This window comes from Mobula birostris, chromosome 7 (assembly GCF_030028105.1).
Source record: "Mobula birostris isolate sMobBir1 chromosome 7, sMobBir1.hap1, whole genome shotgun sequence".
In the NCBI taxonomy this organism is placed as follows: domain Eukaryota; kingdom Metazoa; phylum Chordata; class Chondrichthyes; order Myliobatiformes; family Myliobatidae; genus Mobula; species Mobula birostris.
The window spans coordinates 179,829,221-179,849,338 of record NC_092376.1 but is presented as its reverse complement, the minus strand read 5'-3'; the positions used below and the strand labels follow the sequence as shown (position 1 = coordinate 179,849,338).

Genomic DNA, 20,118 nt, shown 5'->3' with positions numbered 1-20,118 from the left:
CGTCTTGTCAGGGAAGGTGAAGAAATGATAGACAGGAGCTAAAGGAAGGTAGACACCCCAAGTCTACAGGAGAGAGATAAATAGGTGACTGCCAGGAAAGGGAGGGTAAACATCGGATAGAGGAATGCGTACCTGCGGTCGTCCCCCTCAACAATAAGTACTCTATTTTCAGTACGTTTAGGAGGCGATGACGTATCTGGGAAGAGCAACAGCGATCATGCCTCTGGCCCTGTGGCTCAGAAAGGTAGGGAACTGAAGAGGAAGGCAGCAGTAATAGGGGACACTGTAGCGAGGGGAACAGAAAGGCGGTCCTGTGGACGTGAAAAAAGCCTGAAGTCATAGTACATACTGGTACCGACGACACAGGTAAAAATAGGGAAGAAGTCCTGAAAACAGGACACAGGGAGTTAGGAAGGACGCTGAGAAGCAGGATCTCGAGGTTTGCTGCCTCGGGATTGCTGCCTGTGACATGCAACAGGAAGGATACGAGTAGAATGAGGTGGCAGATAAATGTGTGGTTGAAGAATTGGAGTAGGGTTAGGGATTCAGATTTGTGGATAATTAGGAAGTCTTCTGGGCATTTGTGACCTGCAGAAAAAGGGATAAGTCGCACCTGAATCCGAGAGGGTCCAATATTCCTGGGCGTATCTTTACTAGAGCTGTGAGAGTGGTTTAAACTAATATGACAGAGGGATGGGAACTGGTCTGATTAGAGCTGAGGATAAGCCAACGGGTTTACAAATAGATGATGGGTGTAACATGACCGAAAGGAAGGACATGTCAACGATTGGGTACAAACGCAGACAGAGAAAAACGTTAAAATTCAAAAGAGAGAAAAATGCGGGACTGAAAATTCTACATTTCAATGCACGTTGAATTCGGAATAGAGTGGATGAACTCATGGCGCAATTAGAGATTGGTCTGTATGACGTTGTGGGCATCACTGGGTCGGGGCTGAAAGAAGGCCATAGTCGGGAGTTTAATATAAAACGATATACTTTGTATCGAAAGGACAGGCAGGAAGGCATAGGCGGTGTTGTGGCTCTGTTGGTAAGAGATATAACTACATCTTCAGGAAAATTTGACGTAGGGTCAGAGAATGTTGAATCTTTGTGAGTTTAGTTAAGAACATGGAATCATCTATAAACCTCAAATAGTAGCCAAAATGTGGGGTTCAGATTGCAAGTGGAGCTGCAAAAGGCATGTAATAAGTGCAATGTCAGAATTATAATTGGTGACATCAATATGCCAGGGAGTTAGGCTGGTGTCGGATCGCAAGAGAGGAAATTTATTGAATGCATACGAGATGCCTTTTTAGAGCAGTTTATGCTTGAGCCTACTTGGAGAAAGGCTATCTTAGATTGGGCGTTATGTAATAACCCAGCTCTTATTAGGAAGCTTAATGTAATATTAGGAGGCAGTGATTATAATATGATTGAATTCATACTGCAAATTGAGAGGGAGAAACATAAGTCAGATGCACCAGTATCGCAAAGGAATTTCGGAATTACAGAGGCATGAGAGAGGTGCATACCCATTCTTGGATCGGAGGAAGATACTGGTGGGGATGATAGAAGAGCAAAGATGCCTGAAATTTCTGGGAGTAGTTCGCAAGGCGCAGGATAGATATGTCCCACAGACGAAGAAGTTCTCAAATCGCAGTGTTAGGCAACTGTGACTGTCAAGGGAAGTAACTATCGAGGAACTAACAAGCAGGTTGGACGAAGGAGAGTCAGTGCATGTCATTTACGTGGATTTTCAGAAAACATTTGATCAGGTGCTACACATGAGCCTGCTTAATAAGATAAAATCCCCTAGCGTTACAGGAAAGATACTGGCATGAATAGAGGAATGGCTGACAGGCAGGTGGCAGTGAGTTGAAATAAAGAGAGTCTTGTTCCTCAAGGGTTAGTATTAGGACTGCTACGTTTCACGTTGTTTGTCAATGGTTTAGATAGTGGAATTGATGGCTTTATAGTAACGTTTGCGGATGATATGAAGATAAGTGGAGGGGTAGGTAGTGTTGAAGAAGCAGTGTGATATTAGCAGGACTGAGCCAAATTGGAAAAATGGGCAAAAGAGTTTCAGATGGAATGCAGTGTTGGGAAGTATATGATAATGTATTTTGGTAAAAGGAACAATAGTGCAGACTATTATCTAAATGGGGAGAAAATTCAAGCATCAGAGGTGCAGAGTGACTTTGGAATCCTTGTGCAAGACTCCGGAAGTTTAATTTACAGGTTGAGTCTGTGGTAAAAAAAAATCGAATGGTGTTTCAATAGAATAGAATATAAAAGTAAGGAGATAATGCTGAGGCTTCATAAGACACTAGTTAGGCCGTACTTTCAGTATCCTGAACAGCTTTGTGTGCAATTTCTGAGAAATGATGTATTGTCATTGTCATTGGACAGAGTCCAGAGGAGGTTCACGAGGATGATTCCGGAAATGAAGGAGTTAACGTATTTCGCAGCTTTGGACCTGCATCCTTTGGAATTTAGAAGAATGCGGCGGGATCTCATTGAAACCTACTGAATGTTGAAAGGACTAAATAATGTGGATGTGGAGAGAATGTTTCCTATTGTGGGTATATCCACAACTAGAGGGCGCAGCCTCGGAATTGAGGGTGACCTTTTAGAACAGAGATAACGAGCTAGAGAGTAGTGAATTCGTGGAACGTTCTGCCACATTCTATGGTACAGGCCACGTCCGTGGGTATATTTAACGCGTAAGTTGATAGTTTCCTGATTGAACAGGACATCAAAGGTTTTGTCGTAAAGGCAGGTGTATGGGGTTGAGTAGGATCCAAGATCAGCCATGATGGAATGGCGGAGCAGACTCGATGGGCTGAAAGGGCTAATACTGCTCCTACGTCCTATGGTCTCACCTGCAGAAACCTTTCCTCATCTTTGGAATTCTGAATCACGGCAACCAATGTGTTAATTCTGAAAATATTTACACATAGACTACAGTTGTGTTCCCAGCCAAGAAAACACAGTTGCACTTGACATGCATAACTGCTTGTAACAAATATTTTTTTTAAAGAATCTTTCTCATGAAAGTGTGATGGCGAACGAATTTACCAGATTTATTGTATGGTTCGCAGCAAGGATAATTTGCATTATACTAGATCGGTGATTTACTGTCATAAGTCTTTGGGACATGTGGCATGTTACTCACCTTTCTCTTCACTTGTATGGAATTCGCAATTTTCACCTTCTTTTCTGTCACAGAGTTGTCGCTCTTGCTATTCCGATCTTTCACATTCTTTGCTCTTCTGCAATTTTGAAGATTCTGTAGATGGAACTTAAAGTACAATACTGTGATGTAGGATCACGGCTGTGAACTTCCACATACTTGTCGGTAACATTCACATCTCACTGTTTCCTTGGTCAGTCTGAAACAATGCGTCTAAGTATGGTTGTTTTGTCATTCTTTGCGCAATTTAGTGGTGAGAATTATTACAATCATCAAATCTACAGAAGTTTGCAGCCAATAATACAACTGATAGAAATTGAAAACAGGCCCAAAATTATGATCATTTGAAAAATCATCATAACTTTTTCTTTGGAATGTCCACCACAATTAGGACGAAAGTCATTGTGGCCGACAGAGATTGCTTACCACCGTTTCTTACCAAGATAACTAATCGCTATTTATTTGAATCATTGCCATTAATTCTGATAACTGTCCAGACTTAACCAGAGTGGGGCGCATCTCTAATAAAGATCGGGGTTGCCAGACTGAAATAACTGATCAATAAAGCGAGCATTCTGGCCAGCATCAGCATCGACAGCTGTTACTTTAATAATAAAAAAAAATCTGGATTCCGGCATTCTGGATATTATTTGAAATAGTGTTAATCTATACTCGAGCTGCAGAGACTCGGATCTTGGACTGTTATCATTCTAACGCATCGCATCACCTTTCAGTGGTGGAGAACCAGAGTTCTGAGCTTAGATTATGACTTGCAAGGATTTGAACAGCTAATATCGGAAGAACTTGGAGACTCTGATGCAATTGTCCGTGTTCACGGCCACTAAATTTGATAGCAGAGAACCTTCAGCTTTCAACTGTGAAATAGAATGCGATAACTCAGAGCTTTACTCAGATGTTGCTGAAAATATGGATAAACCAATAACACTGTTTTGTGCTACATATGTGATTTATCACCTGACTGGTGATGAACCGTCTGTAAGCTAATTGCCAAGCTCGACGAACACCGCAACATCCAACGGCTCAACCCGAGCTACAAATATTCACCATCATCCTAAACGACAATGTTACATTGTCGGTTGTTAAGTCGATGCTGAAATTCTGGTTTGATAATATGAGGTAAAAGCTTGCATGTTTTAATTTATTTTTGAAATATACCGTACTGTCGGGTGGTGGAGTAGAGATTCGGCTCTACCAAAGGAAGATAAGTCGTTCCTTCTCTGCACTAGATTGCAGGTTACCCTTGGGCAAGGTTTAGCACATGGGTAGCCCCACAAAGCCATGGCAGCAGGTGGTAGACGGCCGTATTAACAGTTGGTGCATATTAGATGTCTCGGGTATGCGACTATGACGCTAGGCGGAAAATCACTGAAGAGTATTGATTATGGCTAGGATTACCCGTCTTGTAAAGACACTGCCGAGAAGAAGGCAATGGCAAACAACTTCTTTATGAAAATTTACCAAAAACAATCTTGTTCGTGCACAGAGCAACAGCCTGTATAGAAGTTGCCCCACAGGCAAGAAACGATCCCTCGCTCGGTAGACAGATGAAAGACCATGATCAAACATCATACGACACGTCACAGGATGATGATGATCACGGTACAATAATGAATCCGGAAAATACAGTATTCATTTACATCCAGAAATTACAACTTCATCTGGACATGTTATCTCTTCTGGTAAAACGTGTTTTCCCCCTGAAGAACATGAAAACAAATCTCCTATGTTTAAATAAAAATTGGACCTTAAAGCTTTATTGTTACTTGACGAGAATTTGTAATTATGCTTTTTCAGATTAGGAAGCAAAACACGAATACCTCAAAATTGTTACAGTACATTTAATAAAATACGGCAATTTACTGGATCAAGAATAAAGTATTGGTAAACTTGGGAATTAAGCGAATGCTTCGATGTAAAGGTTTCTTAAATTTGATCAAGAGTTTAAGGCAATATAGTCTCTGTTCATTTTCGTTATTTTGTAACGGTGGATGAGCTGTCCTTTTAAATACTGGAATCCAATAATGTTGAAAGCTTTGAGATAGAAAGCTTGCGAGACTTTATACTTGAACTCATCCATGCAAGTGGATAGCTTAAGGTGCTGGAGAAAGTAAATGTACTGATGTGCTTAGTTGATCACTGCAGGTGAAATTGCTGCTGGTCTGGATGACAAGGATCTTGAAGCTGGTGACAATTTCACAACAGCTCCATGTTGGGGACGGGTTTGTGCCAAACTCTCAGCTCCTATCCTTCCCTTTGACAACAACCCAATCGTTTGACTTGCTGCAGGTTAAGGGTTAGACTGTTGTTCTGACACTATTACACGACGTTCGGACTCTCTTTTCTGAACACTATCTAAAGAGTCTTGCCGAAGGGCCCCGGCCCGGAACGCCGACTGATCTCTTTTCCATAGATGCTGCTTGCTCTGCTGAGTTCCTCCAGCGTCTTCTGCGTGTTGTTTGCATTTCCCGCACCTGGAGGTTTTCTCTTGTTTGTGATCTCATCAACGTTGTGGACCCGGACTGAATGTAGTGCAAGGGAGATGGTTCATCCATAGACTTACTTTGCTGTATTCAAATTGCAATGGTTTATATTTTCTGGAAAGATAACCGTGATGTGTATTATTATCAATCTTGCAAAACACTGCATTATTGCCGATGATAGAGCTACTGGTCGTTATTAATTGAGAACAGACACTTTGCTTTTCATGGAGAATGGAATTACTTAGGTCTCCTGGTAGCAATAGGGAACAGTAAGCTGTTGAGGTTAGATGTCATTTACGATTGTGGCCAGTTGGTTTCAGAACCGATCCAGGGCCTGAGTGCTTTCCAAGAGTTGATCTCCATGAAACAGTTTTGACCTGATGCATCTAGCTTGTTCTGTCACCCACCCTTGGCAAGTCTCATAGCTTAACAGAGATCGTATGGCTATAAGATCTTAAGATATAGAACCAGAATTAGGACAGTTGGCCTATCGAGTCTGCTCTGCACTACATCATGGTTGATCCAATTTTGATCTAAGCCACAATCTCCTACCTTTCCTCGATTGCTTCCTGCCGTGACCAATTAAGATAACGACGTCCTCCGCAGTTGTCTGTGGCAAAGAATTCAACAGTTTCAGCACTCTCTGGCTAAAGGAATTCCTCGCCGTTTCCGTTTTGAAAGGACTCCCCTCTATTCTGAGGTTGTGTGCTCTAGTCTTAGACTCTCCCAGCATATGAAACATCATCTTCGCATCCACTCTATCAAGACCTTTCATTATTCGATAGATTTTAATGAGGTTACCCTTCGTTCTTCTAAATTCCAGTGAATATAAGTACAGAGCAATCAAGCGACATCATATGACAAGCCATTCATTCCTGGAATTGTTTTCCTTAGCCTCCTCTGAACCCTTCCTATTTTCAGCACATCCTTTCTATGATAAGGGGCCCAAAACTGCTCAAGGTATTCTGGGTGAGACATCGGCAGTGCTTTATGAAGTCTCAACCTTATATCCTTGCTTTTATATTCATTTCTTCTTCGAAATTGCATATTCATACACTTCCCGACTGTCTATTCCACCTGCCACATCTTTGCCATACTCCTAAGCTAAGTTCTTCTGTAGCCTCTCTTCTTCCTCAAAGCTACCAGCCCCCCCAACAGTCTGCATATCGTCTAAGAACTTTGCAATGAGGCCATCAATTTCGTTATCCAAATCATTGACATACGAGGGGTGATTGATAGGTTCGTGGCCTAAGGTAGAAGGAGATGAGTTATTAACTTCAAACTTTCTGCGTAATCACTCAAAGAGTTGAACTGCACGTGCATGTAACGAGACCTGTATAACTCATTGCCTTCTACCTTAGGCCACGAACGTATCAATCACCCTGCTGTGGACCACTTTTGGAGGTCCAAGATGCCGACTTCTACAAAGAAGGGATCCGTATGCCCCACGAACGCTGGACTAAGTGTGTAAATGTAGGAGGGGACTATGTCGAAAACTAAATGTGCTAACTTTTCTAAAATTAACTCCTTCTACTTTAGGCCACGAACATATCAATCACCTCTGGTATATCATAAAAAGAATTGGTCCCACCACAGATCCCTGTGGAACACTACTAGTCACTGGCAGCCAAACACAGAAGGCTCCCATTATTCCCGCTCTATGCATCGTGTCAATCAGTCACTGCTTTATCCATGTTAGAATATTTCCTGTAATACCATGGGTTTTTAGTTTGTTAAGCAGCCTCATGTGTAGCACCTGGTCAGAGGCCTTCGGAAAATCCAAGTACACAATATCAACCGATTTTTATTTGTCGGCCCTGCTTGTTATTTCTTCAAAGTATTCCAAGAGATTTGTCAGGCAGCATTTTCCCTTGAGGAAGTCATGCTGACTGCGGCCCATTTTATCATGAGCCTCCAAATACCCTGAGACTGCATCCTTAATAATCGACTCCAACATCTTCCCAACCACTGAGGTCAGACTAATTAGCCTCTCTCCCTTCTTGAAGAGTGAGTAGCATTTGCAATTTTCCAGTCTTCTGAAACCATTCCAGAATATAGTGATTCTTGAAAGACCATTGCCAATGCTTACACCATCACTTCAGCCACCTCTTTCAGAACCCGGGGGTGTACACCATCTGGCCCAGGTGACTTATCTCCCTTTCTGACCCTTTACAGCTGGAATTTCCACCCAACAGCTGGTGTCTTCCATAGTGAGGAATGTTGCAAACTACGTATTCAGTTCATCTGCCATTTTCTTGTCCCCCAATACTACCTTTCCAGTTCCGTTTTCTGCGGTCCGATATCCACTCTCGCTTCTCTTTTACAGTTTATGTGTCCAAAGAAGCTTTCTGTATCCTCCTTAATATAATTGGCCAGATTATTTTCATATTCCATCCTCACCATCTTACTGATTTTTTCGTTGTCTTCTGTTGGTTTCTAAAAGCTTCCCAATCCTCTAACATACCAGCAAATTTTGCTCTATTTTATGCTCTCTCTTTGGGTTTTAATTTGTCTGTGACTTCTCTTGTTACCACAGTTGTTCCAACCAGCTTTTAGAACACTTCTTCTTCTTTGGGGTGTATATATCCTGGGCCTTCAGAATTTCTTCCAGAGATTCCAGCTATTGCTGCACTGCCGTCATGCCTGCCAGGGTTCTTTTCCAATCAAGCTACCCAACTACAGTACTCCCTTGTGCTTCTGTAATTCCCTTTACTCCACCCTGTAATACTGATACATCTGACTTTAGCTTCCCTTTCTGAAATTTCACGGTGAAATCGACTATATTAACATCACTTGCCCTGAAGGGTTCTTTTACTTTAAATTCTATAATCAATGCTGGCACATTACACAACACTCAATCCAGAAGATCTCAATGCCGAGTGGGCTCAATCACGAGCTGCGCTAAAAAGCCATCTCGTATGCTTTCCAGAAATACCTCCTCCATTCCCCGCTCCCTCTTGGAATCCACCGCTAACCTGATTTTCCCAATCGATCTGCAAATTGAAATTCCACATGACTACTGTAACATTGCCCTTTCGGCACGTATTTTTAATCTTCAGTTGTCAATTGTAGTCCATTTCTTTACTGCCGTTTTGGGGTCTCTGTGTAACTACAGTCAGGGTCCTTTTACCCTTGCAATTCCTTAGTTTTATCCACAGTGACTCAACGCCTCCCATCCTTATGTCATCTCTTTCTAATGATTTGATTTCATTATCTACCAACAGAGCAACGCCGCCCCCTCTGCCTTCCTGCCGGTCCTTTCAATGCAATGCGTATCCTTGAGCATGAAGCACTCTGCTGTAATCTTCTTTCAGCTATGATTCATTGATGCCTACCACATCATATATGCCAATCTGCAACGTGCTTTAAGTTCATCTACCTTATTCCACATACTGTGCACATTCAAATACAACACCTTCAGTCCTCTATTCATCCTTTTCGATTTTGTCCGCCTTTACTGTGCAACTCATCCTGTTGACTGCAACATTGCCCTATCAATAGCCTCTCCTCACTCCACATTGTCTTTGTTTGTAACGCATTTTCAGTACTGTCATCCACCTTTCCTACAATACTTCTTGAATTAAAATATACACAGTTATATCAGAGTAAGCCAATATATCATAGTTAGCTTTCATATACATTATGAGATTACCCTTCAGAATGCCTCGGATCTTCATTACAGCAGAGACCAGATCTCCCCATGCACTCAATGGTTTTGGATACTACAGACATGAACTGCCTATGTCGGAACACTGACATAGACAATATATTTGTTAAACTTGTGATAACTGAGAAACACTCATTTGGGATGGATGAGGTGACGTTGAATACGCCAAATTCACCGACTCAGGGCAGTGCTGAAGTCGACCCTGATCACCTTCAGAACATTGTCCTGATCCTCTTTTGTTTAACGCCTCGTGCTTTTTTTTAATCTGGTAGGACTGGCGCCGGCAATGATTTGATTGACTAAAATGAGGGTGATAACCATATAACAATTACAGCACGGAAACAGGCCATCTCGGCCCTTCTACTCCGTGCTGAACTCTTACTCTCACCTAGTCCCACCGACCTGCACTCCCAGCCCATAACCCTCCATTCCGTTCCTGTCCATATAGCTATCCAATTTAACTTTAAATGACAACATCGAACCTGCCTCAACAACTTCTGCTGGAAGCTCGTTCCACACAGCTACCACTCCCTGTGGAGAGAAGTTCCTCCTCACGTTACCCCTAAACTTTTGCCCCTTAACACTCAACTCATGTCCTCTTGTTTGAATCTCCCCCACTCTCAATGGAAAAAAGCCTATCCACGTCGACTCTATCTATCCCCCTCATAATTTTAAATATCTCTATTAAGTCCCCCCTCAACCTTCTACGCTCCAAAGAATAGGGAACCAACTTGTTCAACCTTTCTCTGTAACTTAGGAGATGAAACCCAGGTAACATTCTAGTAAACCTTCTCTGTACTCTCTCAATTTTGTTGATATCTTTCCTATAATTCGTTGACCAGAACTGTACTCGATACTCCAAATTTGGCCATACCAATGCCTTATACAATTTCAACATTACATCCCAACTCCTATACTCAATGCTCTGATTTATAAAGGCCAGCAAACCAAGAGCTTTCTTCACCACCCTATCCACATGAGATTCCACCTTCAGGGAACTATGCACCATTATTCCTAGATCCTTCAGTTCTACTGCATTCCTCAATGCCCTACCATTTACCATGCATGTCCTATTTTGATTAGTCCTACCAAAATAGATGATGAATAGATCAATAGTGCATCTGTGTATTAGTGATGTGCATCGTTGGACTGCAGCGTTATGACTCTGCGTAGGGCAGGAGACATGCTGGTGGCATTTGGGGAGTAGGTTTCTCTAGTTAACCTGACTGAAATCCCCAGGGATGTTGAAAAGAACAAAATAGCTTATTTCAAGAGATTTGACATCCAAGTATAATTTGTCTAGTGTTATCTTGATGTTAGTTGAAGGTGGTATGTAGAGTGCCGAGAGGCTGAGGTTCCTCTTAAAGAGATAAAGGGGATAACATTTCAGATGAGGTATTTCAGTTCACAGGTAAAAGATTACTGAAGACTAGCGCATCAACGCACCATCTAGCATTTATCATGCAGCAGACCCGGCCTCATTTGCCCTTGCCTGGGGATCTTTTCCGGTCTACGGATTTTATCTTAGAGTCATGTGTGAACTATTTGCTGTAAATCCCAGTGGGTATGGAAAAGTCAATGCCCAGGAACGTAAAACTGTACAAAAAGTGATGGGCACAGCCCAGTCCATCACAAACAAATCCTTCCTCAGCATTAAGCACATTCACAAAGATCGCTGCCACAAAAAAGCTGCGTCATCATTAAGGACGAACATCATCCAGGCCATGCTCCCTTTTCGCAATTTCTGTTAGATAGGAGGTAAAGAAGTCTTAGGACCGACATCACCGGATTCAGAAACAGTTATTAGCCTACCACCATCAGATTTCTGAACTAGCGTGGATAATTTCATTCACTACAACCAACAGTCTCATTTTCAAAACTTCTGTTATACATCTTTCTTTTCCTGTAAAAGTCTGCAATAAAATGAATCTCACGGTAGTATGTAATAATACTTACGTCGTTTGATAATAAATTTACTTTGACTTTGAGTCTGGGTTTGAATTTGAAACACGGCATGGCAGATCCGAATTCCCTTTGAAACGGGAGCGTTATAGGGAGATCATCAAGGTTATTCTCACGTTGTAGAACGTTTGCTGGATGTGTATTAAGGAGAGAATGGATGAATGGTTGGTAAATCCCTGTCGTTTGCTCCGCCCCTGAAGATCTGCCCTCCATTACCGCCCACCATAATTTTGAGATTTGTTTGTATACTGGCTGTGGTAACTTCTGTAATTTTCTGTAATAAAAATCTGTAATTTCGAGAGTTCCCTTATCGATCTTTGAGCAGATTATTTAGCGCTGGAAATACCGACTTGCTCAGCGCTGGGTTTGGTAGATAATAACGAAATGCAATCATAGGCTGCTGTCTAAAGAGGAACTGAATTCGGGTTCTCTATGCCATTTCTTCATGTCTTACATTTCTTCATGTATCCTAATTTCAAACCTAAGAATGATATTCTTTAATTGCGGATTTCGGACACAGCCTTCAAAAGCTCCTGGCGTAGACATTCGGAACTAAAATGTTTCCCACTCCCAAATTTTTAACAATGGAATACCATACTTCTCTGTGTTAGGTGCGGTGAGAGGTATGTAAATGTATTGGTATAATCAGTATATTGATACACCAGCTGATCTAATGACATGATTGCTGTGTTTGGAGTTTTAACCAAAGCTGACTCCAATATGTCAACTTGCTAATGCCACGCGTAGTTCTAAGGGATGATATTACAACTTGCAGATATACATTGATTTAATTTGTCTAGATAAAATGTGCTAACTCTAATTTGAATCCAGAAGATAATTCAGTAAATATTTTCTAGCACTACTTGGACATAATGGCTCGACAATCATGTGCACCATTAAGAATTTCATAACATTACCTACTGAAATTTATTAGACTCAAGCAATATAAAGTCATCATAAAACATCACTCATTCTTTATCACAAGATATATTTTATATTAGCATATTTTTCTATTATCATATTACCTTGTCCCGCATGTATTTATTTTTCTGTTGACCCTTACCGCCATCAGTACTATTTATTTTAACATACATCATAAGCACACAACTACACATCACTGCCTCCCTGTGAGTGAAGAAAATACTGAAATTTGTTTTTGGCGTACTTGACATTCTCATTCTAGTTATGTTTTTCTAACGACAAATGAAAGGATTGTCGGCTGACAAAAGACAATCAAAGTATCAGAGTAGTCCATTATCAGTATCATTATTTTCTCCGAATAGACAAAGTATTTCAAAGCAATTGGGTGTGCCTCGTGGAAAGATACAGAAGCGAGCCCGAAAGACCAGTTAATAATCACATCTCCGCAAAAGTTATTTGCGACTTGGATGTATCGGGAGAGCCGAAAACTAGACAATGATCAGGTCCAGCACGATTAAGGCCTAGGCAAATATATTTGAGATGTACCTTAGATTGTAACATCAATCTGAAACTAGGATTACAAAAATGCGTAAAAGTTATTCTGTTATCAGCAATGTATTTGAAGACACAGGGCTTATGCCTGATATACTTAACAGTGCAATTATATGCTATGATCTTGTAATGTTTTGATAATGTGCAAAAATAGACATCAAATATTTATAGAAAACTCAAAATCCTTTGATTTCTTTCCTTAGGTTTCTCCAGACTTTTCGTGTTTTTTTTTACTGAGGATTCAACTTTTTCCCCACCACATGACCTTTCTACTAACAATGCCAAACAATTACTTGACACTTTCTATATCTTACGTAATATCTCCTGGATCCCTTCCTTTATTGCAATATTCAGAATATTCCATTCTTTGATATTTACTTATGTTAAGTACTCGTTTGTTATTCGAGCGTTTAATAGCTGCAAACTTCACCTAGCTACCCTTTGAATAACAATATGATTATATTATCGTTTGCTTATTCGACAGTAGCTGTAGAATTTTTGTACTCCCTGCATTTTTTTAAACTATTGGATAGAACAATCAAGCTTAAAGACGGCTGGACTCCTGTAGGTAATTATGACCATAGAGATGATGAACAAAAAAAAGTTGAACTAGCAAGCCACTATTATATCCACATGCCACTGCGCCACGAAACACACAAAGTGATTTTTTTTTTGTCTGGTAGAAAATACCAGAAAATATAGTGGCAGATTAAATTGTAGATGACAAACATAATCTGGATATTATCTGAAAAAAACATTTTCATTGGACATTGGATGGAGAAGGGGGGACTGCGAATGCTGTTACATAGAGACCGAATGGATGATGTTCATACGAGCAACGAATATTCTGTAATCCATTGATCGCGATATTCCTAATCAATGATAAAGCAAAGATGTAAGTTCAGGATCTAACATTCGGTCATGATTTATGGAAACTTTATAAATATCGGAGAGGCTATCCAGATAACAAAATAGCTCAAAATATTTCGAATTTGGAAGAGTTACAAATTGTACAGAATTACACAAACATAGCCGATGTAAGCAAACCTTTGTGGCCATGATTTATGATAACCAAAAACAGTTACAGTTTATTCTCCTCAATGCCCTAACTACTCTCCTAAACCGTACCAAGTTCCACCATTTACGTATATGCTAAAGTTAATTTATAGTGGCCAATTATCTTACTAACCTGAACATCTTTGCGATGTGCGAAGAAACGGAAACATTAGTGATCACGTGCAAATTCCACATAAAAAACACGGGGTGTCAGGTTTAAACTGCGGAACTCCACTCGTTGCTATTTTCTGCCGCCGTAAGGGAGGAGAATTACACAGGTCGCACAATAGCAACATTGCACACATTACGAGGCTTTGCACTGTACTTGATCCATTCCAAAGTGAGAATATATCGGCTCACGTTAGTGTAATCCAGGTGGAGGTTAAAAAATATGGACGCAAAGAAGGTAAAACATATTTTGGTGATTATTTTTACGTTTTATTTATGCAGCTTGTTCTTATCTGTCTGTTGTTGTGCAGCTATTTATTTAATGCGATTAGGTAGTTATCACAGGAGTAATGCATTAAACTTCACACGTGGACATGAACGCAACCCCCACCCCAAAACGCAAATCAGTATTTCAAGGAGGCGAATGAGTATACAAACAACACATAAGCAGAGTACGGGTAACAGTTAACTGGTACTATGTACATAAACGTTAAAATATCCAGTGGACAGGTCATTCTGTAGTTTACATTGGCAACTAGCATGGATATAATAAACGTGCTAACTAAATTTAATAATCGAAGATGTCTACGTTTTGTACTAGTGTCAAATGGCACCCAGAATTGGATGATTAATCAACACTACAGAGCTTTTTAAAAATAACTTACTCACTAATCGATAACAAATTTGACTAAAATTTTATCAATTATTCTGACTTCCTTTTTCGCTGTGATAAGTACGTGGCTATTTATATTTTCTTTGTTTTCGTCGTTTGCTCAGAGTTCACAGTAAGCTTACAGCAGTGATGACCAAATTATGACAATTAAGATTAAGATTGAATTCATACTATTTTGATGCAAGGCAGCACAACATTACACATCACCAGTAAGCATCTGTTCTCAGTAGAAATGTGGGCAGTTCGTTACGCAGAAGACAATAGTTTCCATTTGCTTCATTGACACCTGTTTAAGCAGGATACTAAAATATCACCCAGTATGACAGCTTTCGTTAACGCGAAGGATTAGTTCATTGGAGGTGGATATTGTTGGGATCCCTTCACCTATTTTGTTCACAGTAGCGTCACCACTCGATAATAATAACTATGAAACGGAACGCATCAGATCCGCATATCTATTATAAATATCTTTGCGTATTTAAGTGAATGTTTTAACAAAATGCAAGATGGCATCGAGGAGGCGTACAGGAATGAGGTAGGTCGGCTGATTAAGTGGAGTCGCTACAAAACCTCGTTGCTCGGCGTCAGGAGAACCACGAAATTTATGGTGGACTTCGGGAAGGAAAGGCTAGGCGGAGTGGCAGCATTCCCCATTGAGGGGTCAGCGGTCGAAGCTGATGAGCGGCACTGTAATGAGTAGGGCATCGCGGGAGCAGAGCGCCGAGCACAATCGGACTACAGCGCTAGCGACCACCAATCGGGTTTCGCCTCACGCTGCTGAATGTAAGGAGTTTGCACGTTATCCCTGTTGCCGGGTGCCTTTCATCCGAGCGCTTCAATTTCACCGCACATTCCAAAGACATACGGTTACGGTTAGTGAGTTGCGGGCAGCTCCGGTAGCGGGGCGACTCTTGCAGATTGACCCGATCGCAATTCCCGGACTCCGCTGTTGACACAAAAGGATGCATTTCACTGTCTCGGTATAAACGTGCCAAATAAAGTTAATATTTCTATTTTTCTCCTGAGGTTCCAAGGTTTTCAGTGTCTCGTAGAATTTGTTTTGGGCGCAACACATTAATGAATTTATAAATTAGGCACATCAGTGCATCTGTTTAGTTGAAAGTTTGAGGAAATTGCTATGTCACAGAAGAGACTTGCAAAATTTTATAGATGTACGGTGGAACGCACTCTGACTGGTTCATCATAGCCTGGTATGGACACTCCAATACAAACGATTTCAAAGGGCTGCAGAAGGTTGCAGGCTACGTCAGCACCATCACGAGGAATTGTCTCATGGAGGCTACCTTCACCATCGGACCATGTCCCCTTTTTATTACTATCGTCAGGAAGTGGGGAAAGGGGACCGAGCACACGTGTTCAATGATCCGGGAGGAGCGTTTTACTCCTGTTGCAGTACATTTCTGAACAGTGCATGAACTCACGAACACTACTTCATTATTCCTTTTTTTTCCACGTTTTATTTAGGTCGCAGTTTATAGTAGGTTTGACGGCTGCCACAAATCATAAACTTCAGCTCATATAAGGCAGGGATAACTAACTAGATTCTGGCTGTGTAGAGCTCCTGCAAGTAATTGTTCTGTCTCCAAAATTATTCACGTTTTATGGACCATTATTACTGAAGATCAACCGCATTAATTCATAAACTTTGACTGCACTAGCTTGATTGGAATCTACCAGAACACGAGAAGACGAATTTCCAACTTAGTTTTTTTTATTTGGTTGAACTAACTTTGTAAACATCAAGATGTATTATTTAGAACACCGAAAGTAGCATTTTTCACTGTAGAAAGATCTCCGTATTTTCGTGATAGTCAGAAATATAACATAGCAATAAAAGCTGAAGGGACAGACCATCAACCAGTTAAAAACCCCAATAAGGGTAGCGAAAGAAAAGTATCAATACATAAGCAAGTCGAGGCCACGAATCAATTCTCTAATACAGTGCGAAACAGAAAGCACATTCTATAGTCTTTTCTAGTCTTCTCTTGCAACGGTTAACCTCTTCCAAAATGGTGTCTGTTGTGATGGCCTCTTTCTCATACGTAATGTTTTGGCCTATTGTCGCACTTGATCCTTGCCTTTGTCATCGATCACAATTGGGCTATATTCAATTAATTCGGAACTAATGAAAAAGAAGAATCCACCTGGACTTTAAATGGCACTTTAGTAAGTGCGGAGGCCATGTTTTAAATCATAATTTTAATTATTGAGCTATTGTTAAGTTTGCCTAAATCTTCTTCAAAGACTTTGGAATTTCCAAAAGGACACGTGAAAGAACCTCAGGAAGGTTTGCTCATAGAATTCCACGTTTACAATATTCAGAGAATCGCAGGAAGGTTCTGTAATGCATATATCGATCATCATATATGACGATGGATGTTTATGAGGCATGCCTACGTGAGAACAGGCCAATTCAGCCACACAATATGGCTAATAACTAACACATGCAGTCACAAACGTAGAAGGCTTGAAGCATACTCATATACAATGAGATCGCTATTGATAGAAAGTAAAATTGGACAGATTACAGAGAACAACTAGTCCCCATGGAAACGTCTGGCCACAATTCAGAAAATAAAATAAAACCATTTCGTCCACTGTGAAGTAATTTCTGCTTCCTATAATGCGTGGGAATGTATTTCCAGAAACCTTCTCTGTTCCCGTTCCACTTCATTTTTAGCCAATGTGCTTTGTCCAGAAGGGCACCTTTCATTCGAAGATTGCTCCAAATCCCATTGCCGGTTATCACGTACCTGAAATTGAACGAGAAACCAAGTTTCAGAAATATAATTTATTTAGCCCTCTTATCCAGATAACAATTGTAGAAAATCTTGAATCATTTTGCTGTGATGGCACAAGGAAAAAGTTGGCATATTAGTAACCCCAGACGCCTGGACTATCAAATCCCAGTCTGCCCGTTGTGCAGTTTAATAATGTGGAGTTCTGGAAAAAGTCTTAGTAATGATACCACGAAATGGATGTAAAACCTACATTATCACCTCATGCCCTATGGCGGTGTGGTGGAGATGGATACACCTGTGGATCTGTAATCCTTGTCAGATCGGTGTAAATTCAGATCTATGACAACGTTGTTAACACTAAAATGCGCATTGAAAATATCTAGCAAGCCAATCAATGGCAAATATTGCTTTCTCACCGATATCCACAAATGCCTGCTTGATTTTGGTGAACTTCACCAAATATTAGTTTCACAAGCGTCTGATGGCTATGCCTCCATCGGTAGCTCATCGTGGCTCCAATCGCCACTATTTCAAGATGGCCTCAAGAAATAAGTGAAAGAGGCACAGGGAACGCCTATGTTTATACATGCTTCGTCTCCAAGTTATTCGTCGTCTTGACTTGGAAGTGCACTCTATCAATATCGTTGTGTCCAGCCTATGGAACGCCTACCAGCAACATCATCGAAACACTCTCACCACTATTCCCGCAGCAGTTCAAATAGCATGTCCGCCGTTGCTGTCAAGCAGCCATTAAGAAACACAGCAATTTATTTATTTTCTTTCTTCCCAATTCTTCCACAAATCTAAAATCCCAATTAACCTCATCTTAAGTATGCATTCCATAGCTAAATCTATTGCCAACCTGAAGCTTCCTAAAAGTGGAAACACGTGGATAGGATAGTATAAATACCTGTATAGCATAGATGCCGTCATCGATCAGGTACAAAACTCTGGAAGTAGCATTGCAGCTGTGTAGAACTTTGGTTCGACTACAGCTGATGTACGGTGTGTAGTTCTGGGACCAGTATTAAAGGAAGTCGGAATTTTGGGGAGAACGCAGTAGAAGTTCAATGGAGTGTTGCCTAAACTAGGAAATATTATCTATCAAGAGCGGTTAAATAAACATGGTTGTTGTTTTTTGCAGAGCATTGGAGGCTGATGGGTAACCTTACAGAAATATATCACATTATGAGAGATATAGGCAGGATAGATCGTAGTGCATTTCTTCACAGGGTGGAAATATAAATACTAAAGTATGAGATTGGGGAAGTTTGAAGAAGATTTATAAAGCAATTTTAGGCACAGAAAGTGATAGGTGCATTGAACATCTTACTGGAGATGTGTTGGAAGAAGACACGACAGCAACTTTAAAGATACATTTGCAGTCGACTGACATAAGCAGAAAATTGACCAATACAGAGAATGGGCATTCAGGGAAGTTGGCCTAGAGCTACAAAAAGTTTGTCCACAGACACCATTGCGCAAAGGGCCTGTTCATGTGTTGTACGCTCTTATGTTCTATGTTCTATCTTAAATCCACAGCAACCTATCCGCACCTGTTCAGAGATCTATCCTTTGATCCTATTCATAACTTCGCCGGCTCTACAAAACATAACACTAATATCTCCATTTTTCGCTGACATTTATTTACTTAGAGTCATAGAGAAGTACAACACAGAAACAAGCCCTTCAGCTCATCTAGTACGTGTGGAACAGTTTAAACTGCTTACTCCAATCGACCTGCACCAGTAGCATAACCCTCCATAGCTTTACTATCCATACACATATCCAAACTTCGCTTAAACGTTTCAATCGAGCTTGCATGCACCACTCCTGCTGGCAGCTCATTCAACACTATCGCGCCATTCAACGTGAAGATGTTTCTCCTCATCTTCCCCTTAAACTTTTCACCTTTCATCCTAAACCCATGACGTCTGGTTATAGACCCACCCATTTTCAATGGAAATACCTGCATGCATTTACCCTATCTATTCCCGTCATAATTTTGTATACCTCTATCAACTCTCCTCTCGATCTTCTGTGTTCTAAGGAATAAAGTCCGAACCTGTTCAACCTTTCCTTATAATTCAGGACGTCCAGACCCAGTAAAATCCTCGTACATTTCATCTGTATTCTTTCAATCTTATTTACATCTTTCCTGTAGGTAGGTGAGCATAACTGCACGCAATGCTCCAAATTAGTCTTGTACAACTTAAATGTAACATCCTTTCTTCTGTACTCTCTACATTGATTTATCAAGGCCAATGTGCCAAACGCTTTTTGTTCAGACTTTATCTACCTATAACACCTCTTTCAACGAATTATGGACCTACATTTCCAAAACCCTTTGTTCTATCACACTCCTCAGAACTCAACCACTCACTTTGTAAGACCTACCGTGGCTGGTCCTACCGAAGTGCAACATCCCACACCTGTCCGCATTGTTCAATCTGCCAGTTTTCAGCCCATTTTTCTAGCTGATAGAAATCCGTCTGTCAGCCAAGATAGCCTTCTTCGCTGTATAACTACACATCCAATCTTGCTGTCATCTGCAAATTTGATGTTCTAGTTAACCGCATTATCATCCAGATCGTTGACATAGATGACAAACAACAACGGACCCAGCAGCGATTCCTGCGGCACACCACCAGTCACAGGCCT

At 40.8% G+C, this 20,118-nt stretch overlaps 1 protein-coding gene across 2 annotated transcripts in view; it reads right to left on the bottom strand.

The window, feature by feature from the left end:
- Positions 1 to 14,295: 14,295 nt before the first annotated feature.
- The window catches only part of LOC140200916 (protocadherin alpha-C2-like), a 53,564-nt gene continuing 47,741 nt past the window's right edge, over positions 14,296 to 20,118 (bottom strand). Inside the window, exon 2 of one of the 2 annotated variants that reach the window (XM_072264566.1) lies at positions 14,296 to 17,469. In XM_072264566.1, the coding sequence (XP_072120667.1) occupies positions 17,335 to 17,469 (135 nt within the window). In that variant the 3' untranslated portion in view covers positions 14,296 to 17,334. The remainder of the gene's footprint in view (positions 17,470 to 20,118) is intronic. The other variant, XR_011886758.1, reaches the window with a different exon arrangement.